Source organism: Trichosurus vulpecula, chromosome 5 (genome assembly GCF_011100635.1).
Source record: "Trichosurus vulpecula isolate mTriVul1 chromosome 5, mTriVul1.pri, whole genome shotgun sequence".
NCBI classification, from domain to species: Eukaryota; Metazoa; Chordata; class Mammalia; order Diprotodontia; family Phalangeridae; genus Trichosurus; species Trichosurus vulpecula.
In genome coordinates, this window is record NC_050577.1 from 201,769,988 (window position 1) to 201,797,877 (window position 27,890).

At 42.5% G+C, this 27,890-nt stretch overlaps 1 protein-coding gene across 3 annotated transcripts in view; it reads right to left on the reverse strand.

The window, feature by feature from the left end:
- Positions 1–435: 435 nt before the first annotated feature.
- TEAD4 (TEA domain transcription factor 4) overlaps positions 436–27,890 on the reverse strand; it is a 77,889-nt gene continuing 50,434 nt past the window's right edge. For 2 of the 3 annotated variants that reach the window (XM_036760159.1, XM_036760160.1), the window contains exons 6-13: positions 24,335–24,463; positions 23,613–23,656; positions 23,020–23,075; positions 21,381–21,511; positions 19,325–19,498; positions 6,229–6,369; positions 970–1,122; positions 436–719 (exon numbers count right to left, since the gene is read on the reverse strand). In XM_036760159.1, the coding sequence (XP_036616054.1) occupies positions 606–719; positions 970–1,122; positions 6,229–6,369; positions 19,325–19,498; positions 21,381–21,511; positions 23,020–23,075; positions 23,613–23,656; positions 24,335–24,463 (942 nt within the window). In that variant the 3' untranslated portion in view covers positions 436–605. Of the gene's footprint in view, positions 720–969; positions 1,123–6,228; positions 6,370–19,324; positions 19,499–21,380; positions 21,512–23,019; positions 23,076–23,612; positions 23,657–24,334; positions 24,464–27,254; positions 27,339–27,890 lie in introns of all 3 variants that reach the window. The other variant, XM_036760158.1, reaches the window with a different exon arrangement.

The window sequence follows — 27,890 nt, forward strand, 5'->3', positions numbered from 1 at the left end:
CTCAGGATGTGGATGCATAGGGAAGCAATGTGGTATAGAAGAAAAGCACTGGAGTCAAAACATGTGGATTCAAATCTTGGCTTTGCTTACTCCCTAGGATCACAGAGGCAAGTCATTCACCTCTCTATACTTCACTTTCCTCACCCATAAAATAAGGTCCTTTCCAGCTCTGACTCCTCCATGGTTGGTACCTAAACCTTCTCTCATCGGGTCCAACAGATTACTGGAGGGTAAATCATCAGGGCCAAAGGGTTCAGTGGTGGGGTGGAGAGCTGGACAGACAGTGGGATCATGGCTTCAAAATAGCTCATGACACATACTGAATATGTGACTCCTTCCTCGCCCCAGCCCAACTCCCAGATAAATCCCACTTTCGTCTCCTAGAGCTCCCTCCCTACCCCTTCCCACTGTTCACACAGCCAGACCACATTCCTCTGAAAATATGTAATATCTTGAGTTTATTTGAGGTTAGGGGATTATGTTTGCTCTTGGGAAGGAGGGAAAATGTTCTCTTCTTGATTCTGAACATCAGGCATAGACCAGATCTCCATACTTTCACTGTACACATACAGCCTGGCTCTTCTCATCCTCCATCCCCAAGTCTGTCATTCTTTCACCAGCCGGTAGATGTGATGTTGAGCTCCGTGCTCACTTGTGGACACTTCAAACACATATGCAATACACAATAAGGTTTCCTGGGTATCTCTGTTGGTCACCACCTAGATGCAGGAGAAAGAAGAATGATGAGGTCTGCCAAGAAATTTCCCTTTTCTGTACCGACTTGCCCTCTCCATCTCAAAGTTTTGAGGTTCCCTGTAGCTCCAACCTTGGCTACAAGGAGAAGCCTTTATCATCTACCACTTCCTCTTGAACTTCTGGCACCAGTTTTGAAGTTTCCCCTCAGTCCTCACATTCCCACCCTGGATTCCCACCAGTACAGGGACCTGGAGCATTCATATCAGCACACACCTGCAGAATAGTGAAGTTCTCCAATACGCTGTTCATCATGTATTTCTCTGGCAGGTGCTTTAGCTTATGGATGAAGTTGATCATATATTCACAGAGAGGAGACCGGTGAATTCGGTAGGAGTAGTGGCCATTCTCATAGTGGGCGTACTCTGTCTGCAGGACCCAAAGAAGAGCAGGAATTCAGGATCACTTTACATGTCCACCTCTATTCCCCATGCAAGTACTTTAGCCATTATGGTTGCTTCTGTTCTAGAGCAACACCAGTGGAAGGATTCCCATAAACCCCAGAAATAGAAGATGATGAGAAATGGAGTAGATATGGGTATTTCCTCTGGGAGCTTGAAGAAAGACTGTCTTCTTTGTTGAATAGCAATATGGTTCTGCCCCACCCCCAATTCTAGTCCTCCCTTTAGTAATTGGTGGAAACTATGGTATTTTGTATAAAAATAGGACCATTAAGTAAGCTATGGGGTGATGGGGGGAGTAAGAGGTAAGAGAATAGAGAGGTTAGCTTTTTATAGCTTATTTTTCAAAGAAATGTAAAATTATTACTTTCACATTTAAGAAGTAACTTAATTGGTCATCATAGTGCTACAGGGGATCTGCTTCAAAGCATACATAAAAGTGATTCATAGGGAAGGAGATATGCAAAAAGGTATCATCACTATTTTCCACACAGATTTAGTCTATATAAAGCAATCACCAAAACAATGAGGTTTTAAAAAAAAGCCCCAAATTGCCTTAGCTAACAAATGCTTGATTTCTTCACCAAGCAGAGATGTGGCAGCCTAGGGACATACTAATTTATAATACAAACTCATTTGTAAAATATTACGGAGGAGGAAGACAGAAAAGTATAAGCAGTATCACTTTGAAAATCCGTGAATGCAGAAACAAATCTGCAGAAAGCTTGGCTAAGCTTCCATCCCAAGAGCATCCGTAAGTGACACACACTGTTAAGAGAACAAAAAATACAGAAAATCAAAGAGATTTGCCAGCATTTCTCAAATCTATTTTCATCCTCAATGTCAGTGGATGCTCCACATGTGGATTCTAACACCTCAGTTTACAATATGGTATATGAGGAAATAGAAATGGTAGAAGATGAAATTTGGAAGAGTGACTGGAGCTGGACTGTAGATCTGTGCTGGAAGGAACATAATCATATTATCTTGAATGTATTAAAGGATCATTTTATAAAGTATCTCAGGAAGGGAAATATATTTTTGACACTTTTTAAATTAATTAATTTTTAGTTTTAGTTTTCTACATTCACTTCCACAAGATTTTGAGTTCCAAATTTTCTCCCCATCTTTCCCCTCCCCCCACCCTAAGACAACATGCGTTGTGATTACCCCTTCTCCCAATCTGCCCTCCCTTCTACTGCCTCCTTCCCTTCTATTTTTCTATAGGGTATGATAGATTTCTATACACCATTACCTGTACATCTTATTTCCCAGTTGCATGTAAGAAAATTTTTAACATTCGTTTTTAAAGCCTTGAGTTCCATATTCTCCCCCTTCCTCTCTCCCCAACCACCCTCCTTGAGAAGGCAAGCAATTCAATAAAGGCTATACATGTATAGTCATGCAAAACCCTTTCGTAACAGTCATGTTGTGAAAGGCTCACTGTATCTGCCTCCATCCTATCTGCCCCCCATTTATTCTCTTCTCTCCTTTGACCTTGTCCCTCCTCAAAAGTGTTTGCTTCTGATTACCGACTCCTCCCATTTGCCCTCCATTCTATCATCTCCTCCTCTCTTATCCCCTTCCCTCCTACTTTCCTGTAGGATAAGATAGAGGGAAAATATTTTTGAAAATGGAACAAATAAAAAACAATGTTTCTATCCTAAAAATAAGAACAAATACACATAAATAACAACTGATATGTATACCTATGTAATCTTTGACCTGAAACCAAAGGCTCTAGGTATACGTGGATGGGTTTCCATCCTAGGAACTTTTCTCTTGGGTTTACCTTGGGAACATCACATTCTGACTCAACCTTAGAGGTCACCAACAAAAGGGAAAAGGCTTTTAGCTCACCTTCCAGAAAGGCTTTGTTTAACCTGACAAAAAGTAGAACTAAAAGAATTCATACCAAAGCCCAAAACAAATTCTTCTTTCCTATTGGGTAGACCTCCACCTCATCCAGGCACCTTTAAAGTTTTTAATGATTATGGCACTATAGTAAGCTATGTGTACAGGGTTGCAGGTCTTCCACAAAGAGAAAACATTTGAAAATTATTCCATTTCTTTAGAACTAACACAGTTCACATGATTCAGAATATTAAGAAAAGATAAGATCTATGTTTTCTCCTTCCTATTGTGGCTCTGTCTCTTGCTGATACTCAGCTCTAAATCCTGCTTAACTATGGAATTTCTCTTCTCGGCTAAAAACCTTAGCATCATCCAGGAACTCTTCCTCTGCATCTAGGGGGATGTCTAAAAATTCTTCTGTCATTCCACTGCTGCCCAATTAGGTTCCTATAATTCCAAAATTGGCCCTGGAATTCCTTGCTAGAACTCTTTCCACTTCTATACCTGGAGTCACATGGTTCTACATTATTCCTTGGAGGGGCTATGGAACTATAGGACTGTGAAAATCTTCCTCCGGGAAATCAGAGTCTCTCTATATCTGATCAGCTTCTCTCTCAACATTTCAGCTCTGTGTCTCTGACAGTCTTTTGCCTTTTAAGGTCCAAGTCCAAGGGTGATAGTTCAGGCACATGACTAGTCCAGACTTCAAACATCATTTATACCTTAGGTTGCTATAAAGAGGCCAACCAGGACCAAGAGCAAACAGATTTACAACTTACTAAGAAGAAATTATTATAAAAAAGTAAATAGAACCACGAAAACTAATATGCACAATGACTACAACCAACAAAGACAAAAAAGTGAAACCAAACACCATATTAGAGAAGAATTTTTAAAAACATGCCTCCTTCCCTTCATTGCGGAGAAAGTGTTGAATAATGCATATATAGTCAGAAACAATGAGTGTGTTGGTTAGAATCGCTGAACTGCTTTTCTCCCTCTTCCTTTAATATTTGCTGAACAAGGGAGGAGGTAAGGATGTATTTGGAAACAAATGTGATATAAAAGCAGCAGATATCAACAAAGAGATGAATATTTTTGAAACTATATCAACAATGCCCCAACAAACTAGGAATTAGTCATGGAATGTCACAAGAAGGTCTTGAAATGCTTTTCACCTATTTTCTCATCTTTATCAAATTGTAATAAACATCATCTGCCTAGGTGCTGAGGTTATCCGTGATGAAAATATGAGAAGGAAAAAATCATTTTCTTTGTAGTCATAAAATTGACTAAGAAGTACAGAAAACATCCTACTGTATTTATAATGTTCATTGATTACAGAAAAGCATTTAATTAAAGAAATTAAAAGCCAGGATTTATATAGCACTTTAAGGTTTGCAAAGCACTTTACAAATATTACCTCATTGGATCTTTGCAATAACCATGGGAGGTAGGTGTTACTATTTTCCCCATTTTACAGATGAGAAAACCTAGGCAGATTGAAGTTAAGTGACTTGCCTAGGGTCACACAGCTAGTATCTCAGGCCATATATGAAAACTCCTATTTTCCTAATTCCCGGTCCAGCATTCTATTTTCTGTGCCACCTAGTTGCCTCGAATGGTAGGTAGATTTAAAAGTTCTCTTCCAAAAAGGAGTCTCTCATGGACTCTTAATTCATGAAATCTCTCAAAGAATTCTAACATTATATAAAAATTCATTGATAAATATAACCAAAGAGGTAATTGTGTTCAATGATTCTCTGACTGGTACTGTCAAGTATAAAACAAGGAGATTTATACTTGCCCAAAAGATTTGCTACTTTTATGGGCAAATGTCCCTCATAAGATCCAAATAGAAGAGAAAGATCTTCTGGATTTTCCTTTCCATGGATGATATAAAACCCTAGACTATTTTTAAGGCCTCCTCAGTGTGGTAAATGGTAACTCAAAAGAGACTGGGCTAATGACTCAAACAAGTACATCTATTCAGTAAAAAAATCAAATAGATGAAAAAAATGCGTATCATCCAGACAATATTCTCCTGGATATACTATCTGACTGCAGATCTTGGATTGCCATCCTCTCCAAAGGATCAAAATTGCCAGTGACCCAATAGGCAACATATAGACATGTAGTAGACATAAGAGGCTGTAACATATTTCTTATGTGCAAGAAGTGGTTTCTGGGTGGTTTCAGATCATCGGAAATGGAGGTGGATTCCTTTGTGATTACAGCAAATGATATCAGTTGGATAGCCTAAGTGTTGCACTAATACCCGTGAAATGTAAAAAATAAATAAACAAAATAAAACACAAACCCTAAAGGAATGTCTTTAACATACTGGGTGTCATTGGAGGCTCTATGGTAAAATTTGAATGAGAATCACCCAGGATAAAAAGGCATGGACGAACTGCAGTTATGGAAGGTATACCCACATCAGTGAAATCATGGATCCGAGAAAATACTGAAATAAGAATAGTTTGTAAATCAGTACACCAATTGCTTGTTTGTATGCAAATAATTGCTAATATACACAATAAAACTTTAGTCTCCTAAACTTATTTTATTTCTCTGTTAATAAACCTGGCTAAACCCTATTTTGTTAGGTAAATTAACAATATTTCTTAGTCCATTTGAATAAGCAAAACTCCAATGAATTAAAGAGATATTACCATATTTTATAGTCAGGACCCAGCACAGTGACTTGAATATAGTAATAAAGCAAATGCTGGTAACATTTTTACAAAATGAACACATTTGTTATTCTGTTAAAGTTAATATGCACTTTTCAAAAGTGTGAATAAATTGGAGTTTCTGATAAGTTAAACGTGAGATAATTCATTATTTCGTTTATTCAAATATTTGTTTTTGTTGATGGTTACTAAGAATGCTAGAATTAAACAACTTCCAAAATTTTTATTTAAATTATAATTTTTTTTTAAAAGCAGATCCAAGGGAAGTTCAGTGGAGAAGGTGGAGGGAGCCAGCTTCTCAGATTCTCCTTGTGAGAAGTGGAAGCCACTTGTTTAAGGCCACATAGGGAGATGGACTGTGTCAGCACAAGGGAAAAGTACCCAGAAGTCCTAAGTTTGCTTCAAAGCAGAGCTCTAAGCATCGGGCTTTTGTTGAGCTCTATGGAAGAAGAAATCAGCACCATACCTGTACTTCTGGCTTTATCACCCCCTTCCCTACCCCTTGTAAGTAGGCAGTTGCTCACCTCTACTTTCTCCACAACCTGTTTGCCAAAGGAGCAGACTTTGGTGGAGCAGGTGATGATCATGTTCTCAGGACTCTCATACTGACTGGAGACACCATAAAAAGAGCTGCCTTCGTCCTCCATGTTGGTGTTGAGGTCAGCCTGTTGGGACAGATACCACACGGTGCCATATAATTCAGAGGAATCCACAGAGGTATCCAGACACGTTTCAGACAGCCTCAGGTATCTTAGAAGGTCATTCTACTTAACAAAGATTCCAAACCAGCTAAGGGACTAGAAGAAAGTGGAAAAACTTTCAAAAAATTTAGACAGTGGTTACTTGAAAATTCACAGCTGGCTAGCAGGTGGCATGACAGAAAGAACACAGTCAGATCTAGTCATGTAATAAGTATTAGGGATAACAGAAGGACAATCTATCTGTTATCGACAAAATAGTAAAAGAACCAGAGGAAGGAAGCATGTGAAATGGTGGGTTTTCTATGGAGGATTCATGGAAAGATATGGACAAGAAATACATAGAATGGGAAGACCTTAAAGGGTTGCAATGCGCACTGGGGAAGGGGTACCTACAATAGGGACATCACTGGATTTGGTATCAGAGGACCGGGCTGAAATTCTGATCACTGCTCACTAGTTGGGTACCCTTGAGAACACTCATTTTATTTCCCCAGCCTTTAGTTTCCTCATCTACTGGTAAGGACATTGAACTGCATCATCTATAAGGTCACTTCCAGCCCCAAATCCTCTGATCTTATGGCATTGAAGATAAACTCTTCATATGTCATAGTTCTTCCTCTGTTAAACTTCATTGAACTTTAATTTCAATATAATTTAAATGATCGGGTTTCTCAGAATCAAGAAAGACCCTGGAATAAGACAGTTACTCATATAGCTTGAGCCCTAGACTGTATTCCTGTGACCACCAACATGATAACAAATGCCATTTATGCATAGTACTTTGAGGTGACATCTGTACATAATGCTTTAAGGTTTGCAAAGCACTTTAGGGACATTACCTCATTTGAAACTCAACACATCCTGGCTAGGTACACACTATGGGTATTATTATCCCCATTTGACGCTTAGTCATTCTGTACTTGGGCAAGGACAGTGTACAGACCAATGTGAAGATTCATAAGAAATCAATCTAATGCAGAAGTCCCCATTCCCAGGCTAGCTTCGACCCTTGCACTTTAGCTCGTAGCCCTGGCCACAATGGGACATAAACAGAACATATCATTAGCACAGTCTTAAAAACAGAGAAGGAGTTTCTGGACCTAGGACAGTATTAGATCCAGACACCAAGGGCCCTTCTTTGCCAAGACAAGGACGTAACCAACCAACCCTTGGGAGGACTGTGCAGTCCTTCAGTCAGTTCCACTACTGGCCACTATGGGGCAGTCAGTCATAACTTTCTTAAGGGGAAAGGATAGTTCGGCTAAAATAGGTATGGGAAAGTCTTCAATATAGGGAGAAGGGGTTGTTCTCCAAGGGCTTGTAAGCTTGTGTGTTAACTGGCATATTTCAAAAGGATTCGGATTTGGAACTCGAGATCATCTAATTCAACCTCATCACTTTACAGTTGAGGAAACTGAGGCCCAAAGAAGTTAAGTGCCTAAAATCATTCAGGGAGTAACATCTGGGCCAAAGTTTTCTGACTCCAAATCCAGCACTCTCTCCCCTATACAATTTTGTGTTGTCTACTAAGTTGTAGAGAAAGTGCTGATCTAAATTGGTAGAATGAGGAGTTAGTTCCCTATACTCATGAAATGATAGGTCCCTACTTATCCCTATCTATATAGCACTTTATGGGGCCCTTATGGACATCATTGCATTTGATCCTGAGAACAATGCTGTGACATATCTAGGCAGATAGAATTTGGTAGAAGGGGAAACTGAGTTCCAGAGAAGTGGAAATGACCCGTGCCCTCTCACAAAACTAGTCAATGACAAGGCTAGGACTGGAAACCAGGTCTTCTGACTTTAGATGCAGGACATTCTCCCCCAACCCTTACTGTCCCTCATAAATCGTGAACATTTGTATGAGTTACTTCACACCTCTCTGGGTGTAATAAAGACTCATACAATGAGTGGGTTAGACTGAAAGACGGAACCAGGAAGGGTTAGAGTCACTTCCCCATACTACCAGGCCCCTTTGTCTTCTCCTTTGAGGGTGCAGATCCTGATTTCAGCCATGGTGAATGAACCACACATCTAGAGGCAAAGGCCCTGGAGTTGAATACTAGCTTTAGTATTTATGCCCTGTGGGAGCTTGGCTCCCAGGGATGAGGTAAACACCTCCCCCTTCCACTTGAACATATCTCTACAGCCTTCGATTTCAGCAGATGAAAGGAAGGAAGCCCACCTCCACTCTGTCTCTTCTCTCCCTTGTCCTAGGGGATGAGCTATCCCCTAAACAAAACTTGGTGGTTAGTGAGCTTGGGTCCATGCAGTTTCCAAGGCAAGTACATGTAGATAAGAATCAGAGGATCTGAGAGTGGGAAAGGACCACAGAATAAGAAAACCTTGGGTGCAGAAGAGACTTCTTCATTGGCCACCTATTCATGAACGAGATCACCACTATCAATCAATCAAAAAATAAACATTTATTAAGCACCTATTATGTAATAGGCACTGTGTGTGGCAAGTGGCAGTTCCGATCCAGTCTGAAGTCCTCCAGTGAGAGGAAACCCACCACCTCCCAGAGCAGATTATTCTACTTTTGGATGGCTCTCATTGTAAGAAGTTTTCTTCCTGACCTCAAACTAAAATCTACCTGTCCTGCTTCTGCCCTCTGGGATCAAAAAGAACAGCTTTAAGACCTCTTCCATACGAGAGACTTGAAAAACTTGTCAACAGCTGTCACATAAATTCCCCCAGAATCTTTTTTTCCCCCGAATCCCTAGTCCAATTCCCATATTCTACAGATGAAAAACTGCTCAAATGAGACCTTTCTGTTCTGCTACTCAGACAGTAAGTGGCATGGTCAAGTTTTGAATCCATATTTTCTGATTTTGAATTAAGTGGTTTTTGTTTTTATTTAGCATGTTCAAGATCTGTGACTTTCTTCACCAGCACAGATGTCAGCCCATCTTTTGACTTACAGGTCAACTTTAGGGAGCTGCTTGAGGCAGAGAAAGGTTAAATGATCTGCCCAGCAACACACAGCAAAGAGGTGTTGGAATCCAGCAGTGTCTGAATCCTGGCCTTCCTGACTCCAAGCCCAGGAATTTATCTGCTATACCATGCTGCTATTAACTAGGAATGAAATTAGGACCTGAGCCCTTAAAGGGAAGACACTGGGGAGCCTGGTCACATGGGGAAAAGACATCACACATCTGAACAGTGAGTTGGCACACAATGCCTTGAGTGGAGTAGCTCTTTTCTCCCTTAAGGGCAGATACATATTAAAAAAAAGGGGGGGGAAGGGGTTGGTGGTGGTCAAAGAATAGGGAAAAGGGAGACAAAATCAATCAATCAACAAGCATCTGAGGATATAAAACAAAAAGGTAAGAATAGTCCCTGCTCTCAAGGAGTTTACATTCTAATAAGAGGGAAAACATATATAAATCAGAATATACATTTTGTTATTCAGTCAGTTTCAGTTGTGTCTAACTCTTCATGACCTCATTTGGGTTTTTCTTGGCAAGGATACTGCAATGGTTTGCCACTTCTTTATAGATGAGGAACTGAGGTAAACAGGGTTAAGTGACTTGCCCAGGGTCACACAGCTAGTAAGTGTCTGAAGCCAGATTTGAACTCAAGAAGATGTCTTTCTGATGCCTGGCACTTTATCCACTGTGCCACCTAGCTGCCCTGAGAACAGTCAGAACATACAGTAAAGGGAGAAGATAACCTTAAAGAGGATGGCACTAGCAGCTGGAAGGACCAGGAAAGGTCCTGGAGGAGGCACAGCCTGAACTAAGTCTTAAAGTAAGCCATGTGTTTTAAGAGCTGGTGGTTGGGAAGGAGAGCAAAAAGATGGAATCCAGGCAACTCTCCTAATCTTAGTTCCATCCTCTTGGCCTCTCTCTCATCTCAGTTCCACCCCTTGCATTAGCTCCAGTCCCAAGTCTCCTTTTCCCACCTCCAGATCACCTGGCCCTAGTTACTCAATCAACAAGTATTTACTGAGCCCCTACTATGTAAGGAACCAAGTTAGGTTCTGTGGGGGATACAACTAAGCGCAGGCGTCACACCAAGTAACTTAACAGTCTAGCTAAGCAGATGAGAAATGGCTGACGGGTTGAGGGCTGGTCTAGTTGTTTGTCCTTCGTCCTCGAAGAGGACCGTGATATCAGGAAGATGATGCCATCGCTTGCAAGTGAATCAGATTTAAGTGAGGGAGGGCTATGCAAGTTACTAGCTTCACTTTCTCCTCCAGAGCCATCTGGGTCCAGTGGCCAGATATTGATCAGGACAACTAGGCCGAGTTATTAGAAAGATGAAGGATGGTAGATCAGAGGTGGGAGACAGCCTGGACAAAGATGGGCCAGAGATAGAGACTTAGCAATAATCATAAGAGTATGAGAACGAGATGAGATAATATTTATAAAGCTCTTTGCCAGCCTTAAAGCACTCCAAAAATGCTGGCCATTATTACTATCTTTATTCACAAGCATAGCACATTGAAGCACTTTAGAAAGCACATTCCTTACAACAATTGGCCTTGTGAAAAAGACAGCCCAAGTACTATCATCAACCTCATTTTACAGATCAGGTCCGAAAATTGAGGTGGCTTACTCAGGGGGAAACCGTGAGCGAATAGCAGAATTAGAGCCTGAGCTCAGCTCTTCTAACACTATGATCTTAGGATTTTTCCCCCATACCACTCAGGGGTGTTGAGCCTCAGGTGTGGCTCAAACGCAAACCTGAAGCGCCACATAAATGCCAGTTATTGTTATTATTATTTTATTACTATCCTATAATCACCAAGACTGCAATCTGGTGAAAATTTTGTTCCCTGAGCCTTTTGCTGCACCCCTGTAATGTTAATAGAACAATCCTGGGATATGCTAATAAATACTCAACAACCAGCTTCTCCAGAGGGACAAAATGCATACATATACACATTTAAGTTTAATCTACATTATTAATACTTTAAGTCTAAGATATTCAACAAAACAATAACCCAAACCCTGATTTGTAGCAATTGCCAATTTCTGGGGTGTGAGTGAAATTTTAACACTACTGGGAATTTAACAATCAGCTCTAGATGGTTAGAGTTGGCTCCAGCACACCCTTGTTAGTATCCATGGGACATTCAGCATAAACGATAAGGCAGCCTATGCTGAATGCCCAACTATAATCATATAGGACAGTGAAAGAAGAACATCCAAGAGCTGGGTTCCAGTCCCAGCTCTGACACTTACAAGCATTCCCCTGACCCTTGTTTAATCATCTGTAAAATTGAGGTTAATGATAATAATAGCACTGCCTGCCTCATGGGATTACTGCAAGCAAGGAGCTCTGTAAAAAGCTTTAGGAGCTATTATGATTATCGTCAAGTCTCTTCTCTGGCCCTTTACACAATCAGTTGCCCATTCTTTTTGTTTTTTTTTAAATTTATTTTATTTTCAATTCACAGAATGAAACAAGCATTTCCATAACATAGTATAATAAAAAAAAAAGATGATTGCATGAAAACTGCAAATCTACCATGTACAACTTACTATTCCCTCCAAATATACAACAAAGTTAGCATGAACAATTCTTTTTTTTCCCTTTTTTTCCTCCCTCGCCCCCGCTGCCCTAGAGATGGCTACCATTAGACAAATTGGCAGATATGTATAAAATTATTCTATATATATTCTTTTATCAGTTCTTTCTCTGGGTCACCTACTCTTGTTGTCTCCTTCGTCTTTCTAACACTGTCCTCAACCTCCCTCCCAGATTTCATCCCCTAAAGCTATAAACTCAAGCATTTTCTGCTCTCCCTTTTCCCCTATACTCCCTTCCCTCATTCTCCACCTCACCATCCCTCAAAAGGTTCTTTCTCCCTTCTTTTCTTCAGTCTAAGAGATACCCCTTCATGCACACCTGCACACACACACACACACACACACACACACACACACACACACACACACACTCCATTCCCGCAAAAGATTCTGGCCTCAAATTCCCTACCCTCCTGCCCTCTCTGTGCCCCCTCTCACTCTCCTAACCTATTCATAGCTGCGCGTGTGGGTTGGCAGCTCACAAGGAAAGCAGTTAACAGGTGTGGGGCATCAAATGACTGGCAAATGAGCCAGAGCAGCCGCAGCCTTAGCGTGGGGGATTGAAGGGGCTCAGATTCATTGTCATGTGCTGGTATGCGAGCAGGCCAGCCAGGAGAAATGTCAAGGGGCCTAAATAGGATTGTCAATCTAGGGTTGGAGGGAGATGATCAGGGGGCACACACTTTATATATTCTTCCCTCCTCTGGTCTCCCTGCTCTAGCCCAAGTTCTGCTGCTGAGCCCAGGAACTTTTCAAGTTGGAAACCGTTATTAATAAATAGTCATGAATAGTTCAACAGTTCTAATATCACCCCACGGGACCATCCCACTGTATGCAAATAGACTTGTACCCCAAAGCCAGGAGAATGATGTTTGGTGGAGATATCTCTTATCTCGGGAGGTAAACACTGCAACCCTCCTTATTCAGGCTTAAGATTCTGAAACCCTGTAAATAAGGAATAACTATAGAGATTGAGAACTATCTTACATTTGGAGATTATCTAATTACTACTGACTATCTTGTGACTATTGGTTGCACCACAGGAGGCTATCAGGTGCCTTACTGAAATCTAGATTTTCTGTGTCCACAACTCCTGACCTGCCAACAACTCTAACAGCCCTGTTAAAGGAAGCAAATGAAGGGAGTTGGGCCTGACTTGGGCATAAACAAAGCTGGGCAGAAGTTAAACTGGTGGATGACACAATCAAGATTAAAAAAAGACTTGGAGGGGAACAAAGTCCTGAATCTATCAAAATGGAGCTGGGGAAGAATTCATATGAAACCCTGAATTTAGGGGGCTTTTGTTTGTATGCGAAGGGCAAGACATGGCTAGTTTAAGTGAAAAAGACTCGAGGTGTGTGTGTGGGGGGGGCGGGGGGCGGGTCAGTATTACAAACTCAATTTGAGTTAGCAACGTGGTGATGCTGCCAATAATCCTAATGTGATCCTCAGTTATATTTATAAGATCATACATGATGATACGGTCAGTAGTAACTAAATAGGATTTCAAAAATTTCAGAGAAAATGAGAGGCATTATCCCAGGGACAGGCCTTAAGGAGGAAGATAGCTCAAAAGGGCTGGGAAGGCTCTCAAAAAAATGAAATTCTGACTGCGTAGAGCACGGGCCCTGGAGTCAAGAGGACCTGAGTTCAAATTCAGCCTCAGACACTTGACACACTTACTAGCTGTGTGACCTTGGGCAAGTCACTTAACCCCAACTGCCCCTGCCGTCCCCCCTCCAAAAAAAATGAAATTCTGACAAAATAATCATTAATGAGAAATTAATTGATCTGTCCAAAATCCCACAGATTATAGAAGAATCAAAACTTGCTAGTGTGACCTCCACTGTACCATGTTACCTCTTTCTCTCTACCTTTTCTTACTTTCCTCTAACCTCTCCTCTCACCAAAGCCCAATATAATGGACAAGGTGAAAGAGGGAGCATGGACAGAGATGGTCAAGGTTGAGGAGAGTGACCATTCTATTTTGTTTTATCCCTTTCATCACAGTTCCTGGCCACTAAGAGTCTTTCCATTTTTCAGAAAAGGGAAACTGAATGGACTTGTACGAAGTTACATAGCAAGTCAGTGGTAGTGATAGGGAATCCCAGGAGTCCCAGAGCTTAGATCCCACTTTCTCTACAGATTCAAACAATACAACCTAGCATTCTGCTGAACCCCAGTTGTACACCTCTCTGCTTCCCACGGTTTAGAGATTCTTCAGAGAGCACCAGAATCAGAGGAGGCTCTTGTCTCATACAACATACTCAGCAGGGAACCTGGAAGAGATTCCCTCATTCCTTCTCGAGGCATGTGTATGGCAAAAATTCTCAGTTTCTAAACTATCCCCTTGCCAACTCCAGTGTCCTTAGAAATGAATGGGTGGGAAAAGAATAAAATAAACCCATCTCTTACTGTCTCCATCACTTAGCTTACTAATCTGTAAAATGAGTCAGATAAACCAGATGATGTCTAAGATCCTAAGAGATATTCAAGCTCTAAATCCTATTAAAACTCTAAAGTCCTATAATCCTAAATCCAAGAAAGAGCATCATCACAATCTATGACCTATGGCTTAACTCAGAATCCTTGTGATTTAGAGTTGTAGGCTTCCTAGAAGGTTCCTTCCCTACTCCTCCATATCCATTCATGTCAGCTGTATGACTCCCATGTTCCCATTCTACTGTGCCCTTCCACTCCCCCCACCCCAGCACCAGAACCCTTTCCATCTTCTTTCAATTTTGGAAACCTGGCTCTCCCCAGAAAGTACTGCATCACTGGCCACCCTACAATACTGGATATACCTTCTCTCATGCTTTCTAACACACTGGGCTGAATGAAGGAGGAGCTCGTGTGTATCTTGTTCCTCATAGTCAGTTCTAGACTCTTCTTCTATCACAGTCATTCAGTGACCCCTCCTTATTTGAGGTTCTCTCCATCCAAGTATACCACCCCATTCAGATGCTGGTGGTTGTTACCTATTGGTTCCCAGAGGAGCTTTCTCAAGGAATTCAGCATCTCACTCAATCTTCCTATTCACCCCAACTCTGCCCTAATATTTACAGATATCATTTTACATGTTAGCATCTCCTCAAATACCCCTGCTTCCCAGTTCATCAATGACTTCAAATCCCATAATCTGCACCTTCATTCTACTTCAACTATAAGCAGGGATGGTCATACTCTATGTCTAGGTGTTGTTTTGGGTTTGTTGGGTTTTTTTTTTTGAGACAATCTGGGTTAAATGACTTGCCCAGGGTCACACAGCTAGTAAGTGTCTGAGGTCACATTTGAACTCAGATCCTCCTGACTCCAGGGCTGGTGTTCCATCCACTATGCCACCTACCTGCCCATCACTCAGAAGTATTTATTTCCACAACACTTAACTCTGAAATTCCTATCTCTTTTTTAAGCATTTATTAAGTTCCTACTATGTTCCAGGAACTGTCCTAAGTGCTTTACAAATATTATCTCATTTGGTCCCACAACAACCCTTTGAGGTAGATGCTATTATCATCTTCCTTTTACAGATAAGGGTTTCAAGAGGTGAAGGTAAAGAGGGAGAAACCCTCAGCTCTGGTCAAAGCTTAGCTCAAGCACCACTTCCCTTCCGAGAGGCCTTTTTTGATTTCTTGATTTGTTAGTGTCTCATTCCCCTTTCTGTATTCTTTTGTATTATATCTGTACTTTTATAAGCCTCGTGTCCCAGATCATATGATAAACTGACCAAAGTCTTGGGCACAGAAAACAGAATGGTTCTAACAGTGATGAATCTAAGAATAAAAAGCTGAGTCCTTGACATCTTCTGAGCCTGGGATCTGGAGTCAAGAGCTGGGTTCAGGTCTGTCAGCCAACCCATATTTATTAAGCACCTACTATGTGCCAGGCACTGTGCTAAGTTCTGGGGATACAAAATAAGGCAAAGCACAGTCTTTGCCCTCAAGGAGCTCAGTCTAAGGGGGATGGAAATGACTACATACAAACAAGATACATACAGGATAAATAAGAGTTAATCAACAGAGGGAGATGGAGTTGTAGCTGCAACACGCACAACTGTGGGCAAGTCAGTTAACATCTCTGAATCCATTTCCCCATCTGTAGGATATGTATAAAACCTACCTGAGAGAATAACATTTTATAGACCATAAAGAGCTATATAAATGTGAACTATCGTAATGATCATTTTTACTGTTCCCCAATCCATCAGGTATGTCTCTTGCAGAGGTCACAGGACCCCAGCAGTTAGAGGTCATGGGGCCCTTCATGGGTTCTTTGCTCCAGGTCTGCACTCCAACTCAATATTGCCCTCTGGCCTACTTCCCAGACCCAGAATTGTACTTCTAGGTGAAGCTTGAGCCAGTGCTGAGCTCTATTCCTTCCTCTGTGTCAAGGAAGACCCTAATAAGTTGGTGGAAGAGAGATAGAACAAAGCATGCAAAAGGAATTAATGACTTTAGTTTCTTCCCATAGGGGTGCATGCAACACACACACACTTTATACATGCCTATGGTTCCTTCCAAAGGGCTGCGCTATAGGGAGCAAGGGTAATACTGAGAGACATTTTGGACATACACAAGAGATTAGAACAGCGATAGAACTAATTGGCTATACACTGGCAGAACCTCTTTTTTTTTTTTAAGTTTTCTTAAACAGAACTGGAACTAAGATGATTTCACTGGAGCCTATTGTTTTGATCCTGATCCACTTAAAGCTGTATATCTGCCATCTACTCATCTAATTCCAGTGTCTGCTACTGGTCTACTCAGCCCTGGTCCATGCTGAAAAGAGGAATAGAAACAGCTCTGCTATAGTAGTCTGGGACTAACTGTCCTTTCCTCTACCCAGGTTCCCCCACCTCCATCCCCTCCCACAACTACACATAACTCATCATGCTTCTAGAGTAGTGAGAGAACTATAGTCATCGATCTGTCATTTGGATACCAAGCCACACCCTTGCTCTAATCTTGTTCTATCCTGTACCAGGAGCAAGAGACCTGTTGGCAGAAATAAACAGGTTTTAACAGCCAGACTCTTACTCTTCCTTTAAGCAGGATGAACTAATGGAAAAAACCCTAGACTTTATTACTAGAAATCAAGACACAGCTCCGCCATTAACTCTTATATGTGAGCATGGCCTCAATTTCTTCAACCTGTCAAGTGGGAATAGTAACACTTATTCAACCTACTTTCCAGGGTTGTTGCAAATATCAAATGAAATAACATACATGAAAAAGACATATAAAATTAAAGGAACTACACAAATTTATAAAATGAGGATTTTTACTTATCATCTCTAAGATCAATCCCTCCTCTAAGGGTTTATGGCTCACAGGATTTGGAGCAAGAAGGGACCTTGTAGATCATTTAGACATGGTTCTGATTTCTTGGCTCTCCAACCCCTTGAGGGTTCTTGATGATGGTCCAAGGGATTCATACTACAAAAACTTTAAGGGCACCTTAAATGAAATGTAGTTGCTTAAATGTTATTGGGCATTTTTACATAAATGTTATTTATATTCAACAAAAATTTGTAAAGAAATTTCATATGTTCTTGCAGATAATAGCAAGCATGAAATCTTGTTTGATCACTTCTTTTATTCTTATAGAATATCCCACATAAAATATTTTTAATCATTTTATAATTAGTCTTGTAATTTTGTATTTGGAATTGTCATAATTACAGGTAGAATGAAATTTTATATTTTGTAATGCAAATTTTAATTTAGAGGTTTTTTGGACATTGTAGCTATTTTAAGCATTTAATGGATAAAGCTAGAAGAATATTACCTTGGGGGTTCACAACATATTTTGTTGTTGTCGAATGGGGTTTAAGGAACAAAAAATATTGGGAATCACTGATCTAGACCATTCCCCTCATTTTACAGATGAGAAAACTGAAACCCAGAAAAGTAAGTTAGCTTGTTCAAAGTCATTCAGATGGTCAGTAGAAGAATGGGGATTCCATGCCTGGATCTCCTTCTACTACCCTCACTGCTAATGGTCTGTAGTAAATATAAGACTTTTAAAAAAAATTACTGATGTCATTGCTTCTACTAATGCTATAACCCCTTTCTTCTTAGGTAGGAAGTATTTCATATTTCTATTATTTCCTAGGCTTCCATATCGGGGAACAATGAATCCCCATCATACCACAAAAAGGAGAAACTGAGATAAGAGTTGAAGGAAATATCTGTTGGTCAGAAGACAAATGACATGAAAAGCTGTGATTTTTGAGATTATATTCCTGTACCCCAGTCTACAATGGTCTTTCCATTTGTTCCATAGACATACCTCAAAATCTTGCTAAAAACTTTCTCCACTAGGATGACTTCCCTGACTAATTTTTGTTTCTAATGATCATATTCCTTCTAGCAACTTCCAGCTCTTAGATACATGAAAGACCCTTCCCATCCTGAAAGATAATTAATGAATCTTTGTACCCTCCATAGTTCCCAGCACATAGGAGATACTCAATGTTTGTTGAATGAGCTTGGTTTTCTAACTTCCAAATTATAAGGTACTAGTAAGAATATTTAGTGTCTATTACAACTCCCATGATTCAGTTATTTTTTGAGCTGAAGAAGCTGTAGTAAAAAAGAGAAATTCATTCCTTACTGTTGGGAGAAAATGTTCCAAATCCATGGGGGAGTTGTGACCCCAGTCCAGCTGTGCTTGACTAAGGGGGTAGGAGAGGGGCAGACCTAGGGTCAGAATATGGCACAGTTGAAGCACCCTTTCGAAACACCCCTTTCACACTTCCTGCTCTGACTTACTAGCTGGCAAGTCACTTAGGTTCTTTGGACCTCAGTTCCCTCATCTGTAAAATGTGGATAATAATAGAACCTACCTCACAGGGTTATTGCAGAGACCAAATGAGATAACATATGTAATATGCTTTGTAAATGTTAAACTCTTATATAAATGTGTCAATGATGAAGATGATATAAACTTAGAGAATTTGTCCTCTAGAAACTAAGACCCTCAAATTATATGCCAATGGGACAGAGCTTTGGCTGAAAGGGTGTACCCATTCTTGTTCTCAACTTCTCTGAATTTTTCTCTCACCATTACAGCAGACCATGCCCCACCTCATCCCTATATTCTTTGGCTTTACCCCCATGCCATGGTCCCACCCTCACATACTACTTCCACGTATAAGAAAAGGATATTGTCCTGTAATTCCATCCTTTATAATCAGTGGCCCACCACCATTTTAGTTTCCATCTTTTGGGTATTAGGGTCTCTATTCCCTGGTTCCAACATCCCTCTCATTCAGTCTCTCTGGAACTTTCCACATACAAAAAGGTGACATTAGACTCTGTTCTCCAACCTCTACCATTCTTGATTCTCATTCTTACCCAATATCATGAACTTACCCAGAACTTGACGAGGAAGAAGGCATTTGAGGGCCCTCTTTCAAAGAGTTCCTTGAGTCCTCCCTTCTTATCAGGGAATTTGTCGTAGATCTGGTGGATGTCCACCGCTTCGAGGTAGGGGTCGCTGTAGCTGGGACTGGACTGGCCAATGTGTACAAATAGGTGCTTGTTATACTGTGAAGAAAATGGTACGATCAGAAGGGAGATAACTGCAGGGTTTCATGGTATGGTCGGTCCAAAGAGCCCTGACCTGGAAACTGAGGTCTAACTAGTTGTGTTATCTTTGCCAAGGTACATCCCTTCTCAGAGCCTCATTCCTAATGAGGGGCCAAACCAGACAATCACTAACATTCTGCTAATCTAGGTGGACTAATAACCAACACTTATACAGTACTTTAAAATTTGCAAAACGTTTTATATGTATATATATATATACACATTTTTGTTGTTCAGTCATTTATCAGCTGTGTCTGACTCTTGGTGTCCCCAATTGGGGTTTTCTTGGCAGAGACACTAGAGAGGTTTACCATTTCCTTCTCCAGCTCATTATACAGGTGAGGAAACTGAGGCAAACAGGGTTAAGTGACTTGCCCAGGGCCACACAGCTATTAAGTGTCTGCGGCCAGATTTGAACTCAGGAAAATGAATCTTCCTGATTCCAGAATTGGCAGTCTATCCATGGTACCACCTAGCTGCTATACACACACACACACACACACATATATATATATATATATATATATATACACACACGTATACATATTTATTTTGTTTGAGTCTTACAACAACCCTGTGAGACATGTCCTATTATCATTCCCATTTTATAGATAAAGGAACTGTGGCTCAGAAAGAATAAATGACTTTGCCCCAGGTCACACAAGTATTAAGTGTCAAAGGCAGAATTTAATAATAACAGCTGACAGGTCTATTGTGTTTTAAGGTCTGAAAAGTACTTCTCATGCATTATATAATGTGAGACTCACAACAATCCTGGAAGGTAAGGACTCTTATTATCCCCATTTTGTAGCTGAGAAGACTGGGGCACAGAAAGGTTATATGACTTGCTGAGGGTCATACAGCTAGTAAGCATCAGGGGTGACATTCGAACCCATCTCTTGCTGACCCTGAATCAAGTGCTTTGCCCACTACTCTATATTGCTTCCCCTGCTTCCTTCCAGTACTGCCCATGACATTTAAGGGGTGAATGTCTGTCACATATCCTATATGAGGAAGCTGTACTAGTCTATCTCTCTCTTATTCTTCCAGGAGCATCACTGGCCAGGCAGGTTGGGAGATCTTACATAGTAAAAAGGGGTAGGAGGCAAGGAGGTGGGGGTGGTGGTAATAAATTACTCTTTTCCTGTTTTATTTTGAACATATTTTCTTCCTCATATCTACCCAAATCCATTCCAAAGGGGGAAGCAAAGAATCAATTTGAGAAATTATTTAAACCCAGCTTGGGAAGAGGTCAGAGACTGCCTTTAGTGTCTGTCTTCCTTTTCAACAGGATATTGAATTAAGGCAGTGTAGAATGGAGGAGGAGGAGAAAGAAGGGAGAGAGAAAGAAGTCTGGAAAGATAGAGAAGGGAGATAGTCCAATTCAATTAAAATAAACCCAGGGAAGATGAAACCCCATCTGAAAACTTTGGAATGAACTTTATATGTTCATCGAAAGACAGTCAAAGAAAGAGAGAAATAGAAACACAGAGAAGGAGAGAAAGGAAAAATGAGAGGGAAGAGGGGAAAACAAGAATGGAAATGAGAGAAAGCCAAGAAAGAGAGGACTTTCCTCAAAAGGGGTGGGGGGGCGGGGAGAAGGAGGAAGAGGAGGGAGAGTAATGAGAAGAGAGAACAGGGGAGAAACAGAGAGCGGAAGAGAGATGGAGAGAGGAGAGATATGTGGAGGGAAGATTAAGAAAGAAATAGAAACATGAATAGGGAAAAACTCAGAGGAGGGAGGAAGAAGGGATATGTGGGATTAGGCACAGCAGTCACCTAGACAGAGAGGGAAGGATGCCCAGACTCACAAGTGTAAGGCCAAGGGGTCAGGGCCTACCGTGTCTGGGTCCTGTTGCTGCTCCAAGAAGGCAGAGAACTCCAACATCCATAGCTTGGAGCTGGCCACACTTCGGCCTTGCCACGGAGGGGCTGATGGCGACAGAGTGGACCCAGCGGGAGATTCAAACCCTGAAAACAGGGGAGAAGCCAATGGGGACCAGAGCAGTCTCTCCTCACACACACACCTACTAAGGAAGCCTCGTGTCCCCTTCTGAAACAGTGACATGGTAAGGTTGTGAGTAAAAGCTCTAGTGTAAATCTCTGCAGGGCAGGGCTTATGACTAATAAATAATACACAAAGAAACACCTAGCTGTGTTAGACCAAACCAGCATCATTTGGTACCAAACAAAGGAGTTTTGGAGTGGGGACAGGGATACCTTTTCCTAAATCTGCCATAGACTTACTGGAATTCCTTAATTCCTTGTTCCAAATCTCTGTGCCTCAGTTTACCCCATCTCATAATTCCAGATGTGGAAAGGAAAGAGGGCATGATAGGCATAGGAAATAGTGGAGAGGGCTCTAAGGGTTCTGGAGACAAAGATATCTATCAACAGGTTAAGGTGATTCATATACCCAAGATTGAGGAGGGAAGCACAGGTCCAAAGAGGGAGAGGCTGGCCAGGTTGCCAGTGGCAGGGCCTAGAGAAGGGATCCAGCATTCTGACTCCCCAGAACTGCTAGGTCAATGGGTCTCCTCTTCTCTCTTCGCATTCTCACTGCACCCATTCAAATTGTACTAGGTTCTGAGCTTGGAGATACTATTAACCTCCAAGAGGCAGAGTAGCCTGACAGGAGAGCAAATACTCATACAAAGCCTTTGCCAAAACCCTGGGAAAATCCAGAGTCAATCATGTCTCAGAATATCAGGAGTTTTCCCAAACTGCAAAAAGGGAGAGGGTAAGAAAGAGTGTCTTGTCTTACTGCCTAAGATGACAGAGGATTCTGCCCACTCCACCCCCTTCCCACCCCACACCATGTGATAGAGACATAGATGGAGAGGTTACCTGGAAGTGGATAAAAAGGGGCCCATGTGACTGGCTCACACAGCTGAGAGAACCTGGTTACAATGGCATCTACCTAACCCTATACGCCATTGCCCTAGTACCAACTCTGCTTTTCTTCCAGACCCTCCCTGCTGGTAAAGGCTGGGGATCTCTTAGGTTTTCTGAATTATGGGGAAAGGAGTCCACAGAAGATGAAGCTGAGCAGAGAGTAGTGGGGCACAGGGGGCAAAGTTGTGCAAAGAGGTCGGGCATGCAAGTGGCATGCATTTGGCATGCAAAGGAAGCCAGACAGTCCAGCCAACCCAAAAGCATTTGAGCTGAGCCTGAAGGGGTCAGGCATGCTAGCTGTATATCCATACACCAGGTAAGGGGTTTGGTGGTTGATGTAACCAAAGATAGGGAGTATGAAAATAAGCATGCCAGTGGGGTTAGACATGCATATGGGTTTCATGTGCTTGCTGCCATAAGGTAGGCTATCTAAGTCATGGAATGTACAAACTGAGTATGCAATGGGCAGGAGGCAAGAAAAAAGGACACACATTGGGGTTTCAGGTAGGCATGTTATGCCTTGAGCCCAGAGCATGGGATTTGGGGAGGATGCCATGCAAGGGAGCCATGCAGCGCTGACCCACCTGGCAAAGGGAGCGGAGGCTGAACAGCATAGGTTTGTTGAGAGAAAGGTTTCACACTGCAGGAAACATGGGAGAGAGACTGTCAGCTGAGCTTTGATTGGAGCTGGATACCCTCAATAGGAAAGATCCTGGGGCCCAAACCTTAAATGGTCTATACAGCAAGCCTGTCTGTCCCTCCCACCCAACTCTTTCCCCTCAGTTTTTATATCTGATCCATAAAGGGAATGTTTCTGTTGCTGAAGATGGTAAAGGTCTGATGAACATGTCGCATAGACATCAGGCTTCCAGCTCCAGGCAATCCTCTTGGGGTTCTGGGCCCAGGGAATCTGATTTAATCACCGCTTTAAGAATGCATTAACAACTGAGACCCAGTCACTCCAGTAAAGCTATAGAGAGTTCAAACTACCAATTTCCAAACATTAGCTGTCCTGGAAAAACTGCATTCCGGCCTCTGTCTATCTTAGAGTACAGCCCTGGTGTCCATAGCATTATTCAGAATGTGGAAGCTGATGGGAGGACAGGTCTTGTAGGTACAATATACATTGAAGGGTTACGGAGATAGCAAACAAGAGCAGAGCTCAGAACATACTCACTCATGGGAAGTTCCGGCTTGGCCTGGCAAAGTTCCTTGCCAAAACTGAAAAAGGCAAAAAACAGAGTCAATACAATCTAGCTCCTAACTAGGACCATGGCTGAAAGCAGAAGAAATGGAGACAGGACCCTGGGCTGGAAAGTGAAAGTTTGAAACATGGGCTCCCTTTGTGCCATAAAGGCCCAGAGCACTGGAGAATTTGGATCAAAGGGGAGCAAAAGGAAGAGGAATAAGAGAATGTAAAGAAGAGGCTAGTGGACAGACTAGTGAATAAGAGGCAGAGGCCAGTGAGGGTAGCGTCCAATCACCCAAGAATGGAGTTTATAAGAATGGAAGCTGTTAAAAAAAATGGAAGTTGTTGGATTTGTTCTTTAGTAGCCCTTGGAAATCTACACTACAACTGTGTGGGCACTGAAGCCCTGTTCTAGCTGTTTCAAAAGCAGTAAAGGGAGAGAATGTTAGCAGGGGCTTGGAGAGTGACAGGCAACAGAGAGAAATTATGGGTTATAGCTGTGTCCATAGATCACAGTTTGGTTTCACCCTTAGGCCCATAGCTTTGTCCAAACCCAAGGCTTAGTTCTCTCCTCTCCAACAACCCAAGCTAGAGAGGAGGCAGTGATCAAAATCTGGGCTGTAAAAACCTGGCTTCTTAAAAGAGGATTGGGCAAGGAAGATGAGGAGACAAGGAGTGGTTTAACCCTTTACTGCGGTTTGTCCACTTACCCCTGAGACTGCTGGGTAGGCTGGTCCACGGGTAAGGGCCATTTTATTGTGGAAGGCGGTAGCAGAGATGATCTGAGCGGATGACATGGTAGCCATATTCTGCAGGGCTTTGTCCTTAGCTGCCTGATCCTGAGGGGAGATGGGGAGGGATAATGTAGCGGTGATCTCGATGCAGCAGGAGAACAGAGAGGGATAGGGCACGGGTGCATAGAGGAGTCAGGGAGGAGAGGATTAACAAGGGAAGAAGGCAGCAGTCCCCCTGCCCTAGTGAAAAGAGCACCTGCACAGGAGTCAGGAGATCTATGTTCTAGACCCGACTCAGCCACTAATCAACTGTGTGACTGTGGACAATATCTTTGAGCCTCAGTTTCCAATGGATATAACAATACCCGCCATGTCTGCCCCACAGGGATTTCATAAGGATTAAATAAGACAAAGTATTGAACGGCAGAAAGGGTGTTGGATTTGGAATCAGAGGTCCTGGGCTCAAATTCCAGTCCAGCAACTTACTACTGAGTAATTTTAGTCAAGTCACTCAACCTCTTGGGTGTTCATTTTCTCATCTCTAAAATGAAGTTGGATTAGATGACCTCTGAGGTCCCTTATAGCCCTTAATCAGGGATCCGGCCTCAGACATTTGGCACACTTACTAGTTGTGTGACCTTGGGCAAGTCACTTAATCCCAATTGCCCTGTCTTCCCCCCTTCAAAAAAAAAAGTTAAAAAAGAAAAAGAAAAAAAAAAGGGGGCAGCTAGGTGGCCCAGTGAGTAGAGCACCAGCCCTGGAGTCAGGAGGACCTGAGTTCACATTCGGCCTCAGACACTTGACACATTTACCAGCTGTGTAACTTTGGGCAAGTCACTTAACCCCAATTGCCTTTGCCTTCGAAAAGTTAAAATTGGAATGTAAATGTAAACGTGTATAATTAACAAACTGTAGCTTAGTCCACTCCATCCTAGGGGACTGCTGAGAAGACACCTGTTCCTCCTTAGATACAAAGCCTCAGCCTCAGGCGGGTATGTTTTAGCTAAACCTATCATTTCTGAAGCCTTCCTGGACTGTCTTGAGAAATGATAGTATCTAGCAGCCGCACTCCGAGCCAGGGACTTTCCTGGTTCAAAATGCACTTATAGAATGTCATCGTTCAGTCATTTCAACCACATCTGACTCTTCACGACCCGACTCATGGTATTCTTGGCAAAGACACCGGAGTGGTTTGCCACTTCCAACTGCAGCTCATTATATAGATGAGAAAAAACTAAGGCAAACAGGGTTAAGTGACTCGCCCAGGGTCACTCAGCTAGGAAGTGTCAGAGGCTGGATTTGAACTCAGGTTTTCCTGATTCCAGGCATGGCGCTCTATCCACTGTGCCACCTGCAGAATATCAAAACATTATTCTCTCATCCGTATGTCTTCAAGGTCTAAACTCTAAGCCATTCGGTTAAGTGTCCAATGTAGGGTGCATACGAGTACTTGGTAAAGTGATTTTTGTGATGACGAGAACAGATGGCACGTGATGCTTTAAGGTTTGCAAAGCACTCTACACGTATTATCTCATTTCATCCTCAAAACAACCCCCAGGGGGCAAAAGGGCTTCATTATACTTCCATTTCACAGATGACAAAACTGAGGTTATGTGACCTGCCCCGGGGTGGGGGGGCGTCGCATAACTAGTAAGTGCCTGAGATCAAATTTGGATTCACTCGTCTTGACTCCAGGCACAGGGCCTCTACCAGCTGTGCCACCTCGCCGCCTAGATCAGTACCTTTCCTGTAGTGTGACTACATATGGTGATGGCTACAATTATTACGGTGATGATGATAACGATCATCCATTCTACGGACTGTAGTTACACTACCCCCAGGCCTCCAGCAAAAAGAGTTTGTATTAGCAAGAGGAAGAAGAGTTCAAACGATGATGATGATGATGGCTGACATTTTTATATAACACCTACTATGTGCCAGGCACCGTACTAAGTGTTTTGCAATTATTATCTCCTCTGACACATACAACAAACCTTCGAGGTCGGTCATTCTCCCCATTTTACAGATGAGGAAACTGAGGCAAACAGAGACTAAGTGTCTTGAACAGGGTCACAACAGCTAGCAAATATCCGAGGCCAAATTTGAATTCAGGTCTTCCTGACTCTAAGTCCAGCGCTACACCACCAATGATGCTGCCTGATTGGGCTAAATTAGGGGTTGGCACTGACATGCCTACATTGGTACCATTGGGTGGCACACGGGATGATTTTTGGGCAGCCACGGCCAGCAGACACTAGGCAAAATCGGGAAGCCGGTGCCCTCGTCGGTAAAACAATAGCTGGAGAAGGTGACCTCTATGAGAACATCCAGCTCCGTATCTCATACTCCTCCCCCTCCTTTCAGGGCCCCTTTCCCCACTCCTGACAGGCTGGCTCTCTGAGTCTTCCTTCCATCCCTTTCTCAGTCTCAGCTGACTACATACTATGTCCTCATGCTAACTGAATAGGCTTGAAGTTAGATTAAAATGTGACCTTTCCCAGAGATATCCATATTTTAAAGAATGAATATGCCACCTCTGAAAGGTTGTCAACCTCTGAACCAAACCAATATAGTCTTGCAGGGGGAAAGAAACCAAAAAAGGGATGTGTGTGAAGAAGGTTCTTAAATGTTTGTTGAGTTGAACTGAAAATCATTCTCAGTGACCAGGGTGTCAAATTCAACCCAAACTTCTCCCTAGCGCAGGGGACTTGATGCCATCAGCTGGGCAGGGAGGCAGGGAGGGAGCGGTGTCTCGAGGGGAGGAAAGAAAGGGATGTGCATGATGGGGAAAGACACCCAGGCACTGGACTGACTGCAGCATACACAAAGAACAAAGAACAATACATGGAGGCAAAAAATTGACTACACAGTGTGGCCCAAGCAAATTCACACTCACTTTTATGGCTCTGGAGATAACACAGGAGCAATTGTTCTCCATGATAAATACCCTGCTGTGGTCTCCAGCCCAGCAGCTGGTTGACTGGGGATTTGAACACAGAATGAGAGAGGGCAGTAAGGGGTAGGCTTAGGCAAGAGGAAAAGCCCAAGGCAAACAGGGTTCAGGACGGGGCCTGAGGAGGTGGGAGCTCCATGCACGCATGCTGTGGCTGCAGGGCCAGCAGCTGCAGCCTCTCCAGCTGTCGCTTAGAGGTGCCTCTGCTACAGCTGCTTGTGGGGGAGGACAGGTGGACTGATCATAAGAAAGCCGTGCAGAGGGAGGGGGAGGGCTTAGGAGAGACAGCGGGAGGATCCTGGGCTGTCTGTCCCTCCCAAGATCCTGGTAGAGGCCTGGGGTTCTCACTCTTCACTGACTCAGAAGTCTGGCTCCCAACATAGAGTGAGATGTAGTTTAAGTCAGCACCCTGGGCCGAGGTCATATAACCTGGTTCTTTTAGGAACCTGGATGGACTTGTGAAGAATCACTAACAGCTGGCCCTGAAAGGCTATGGGAGGGTCAGAGGAAACCTTTTATTCAAGAATAAGAAGCACAGAGACAGAGGAGGACCTCAGGGGCCACAGACTAGTGTTTATT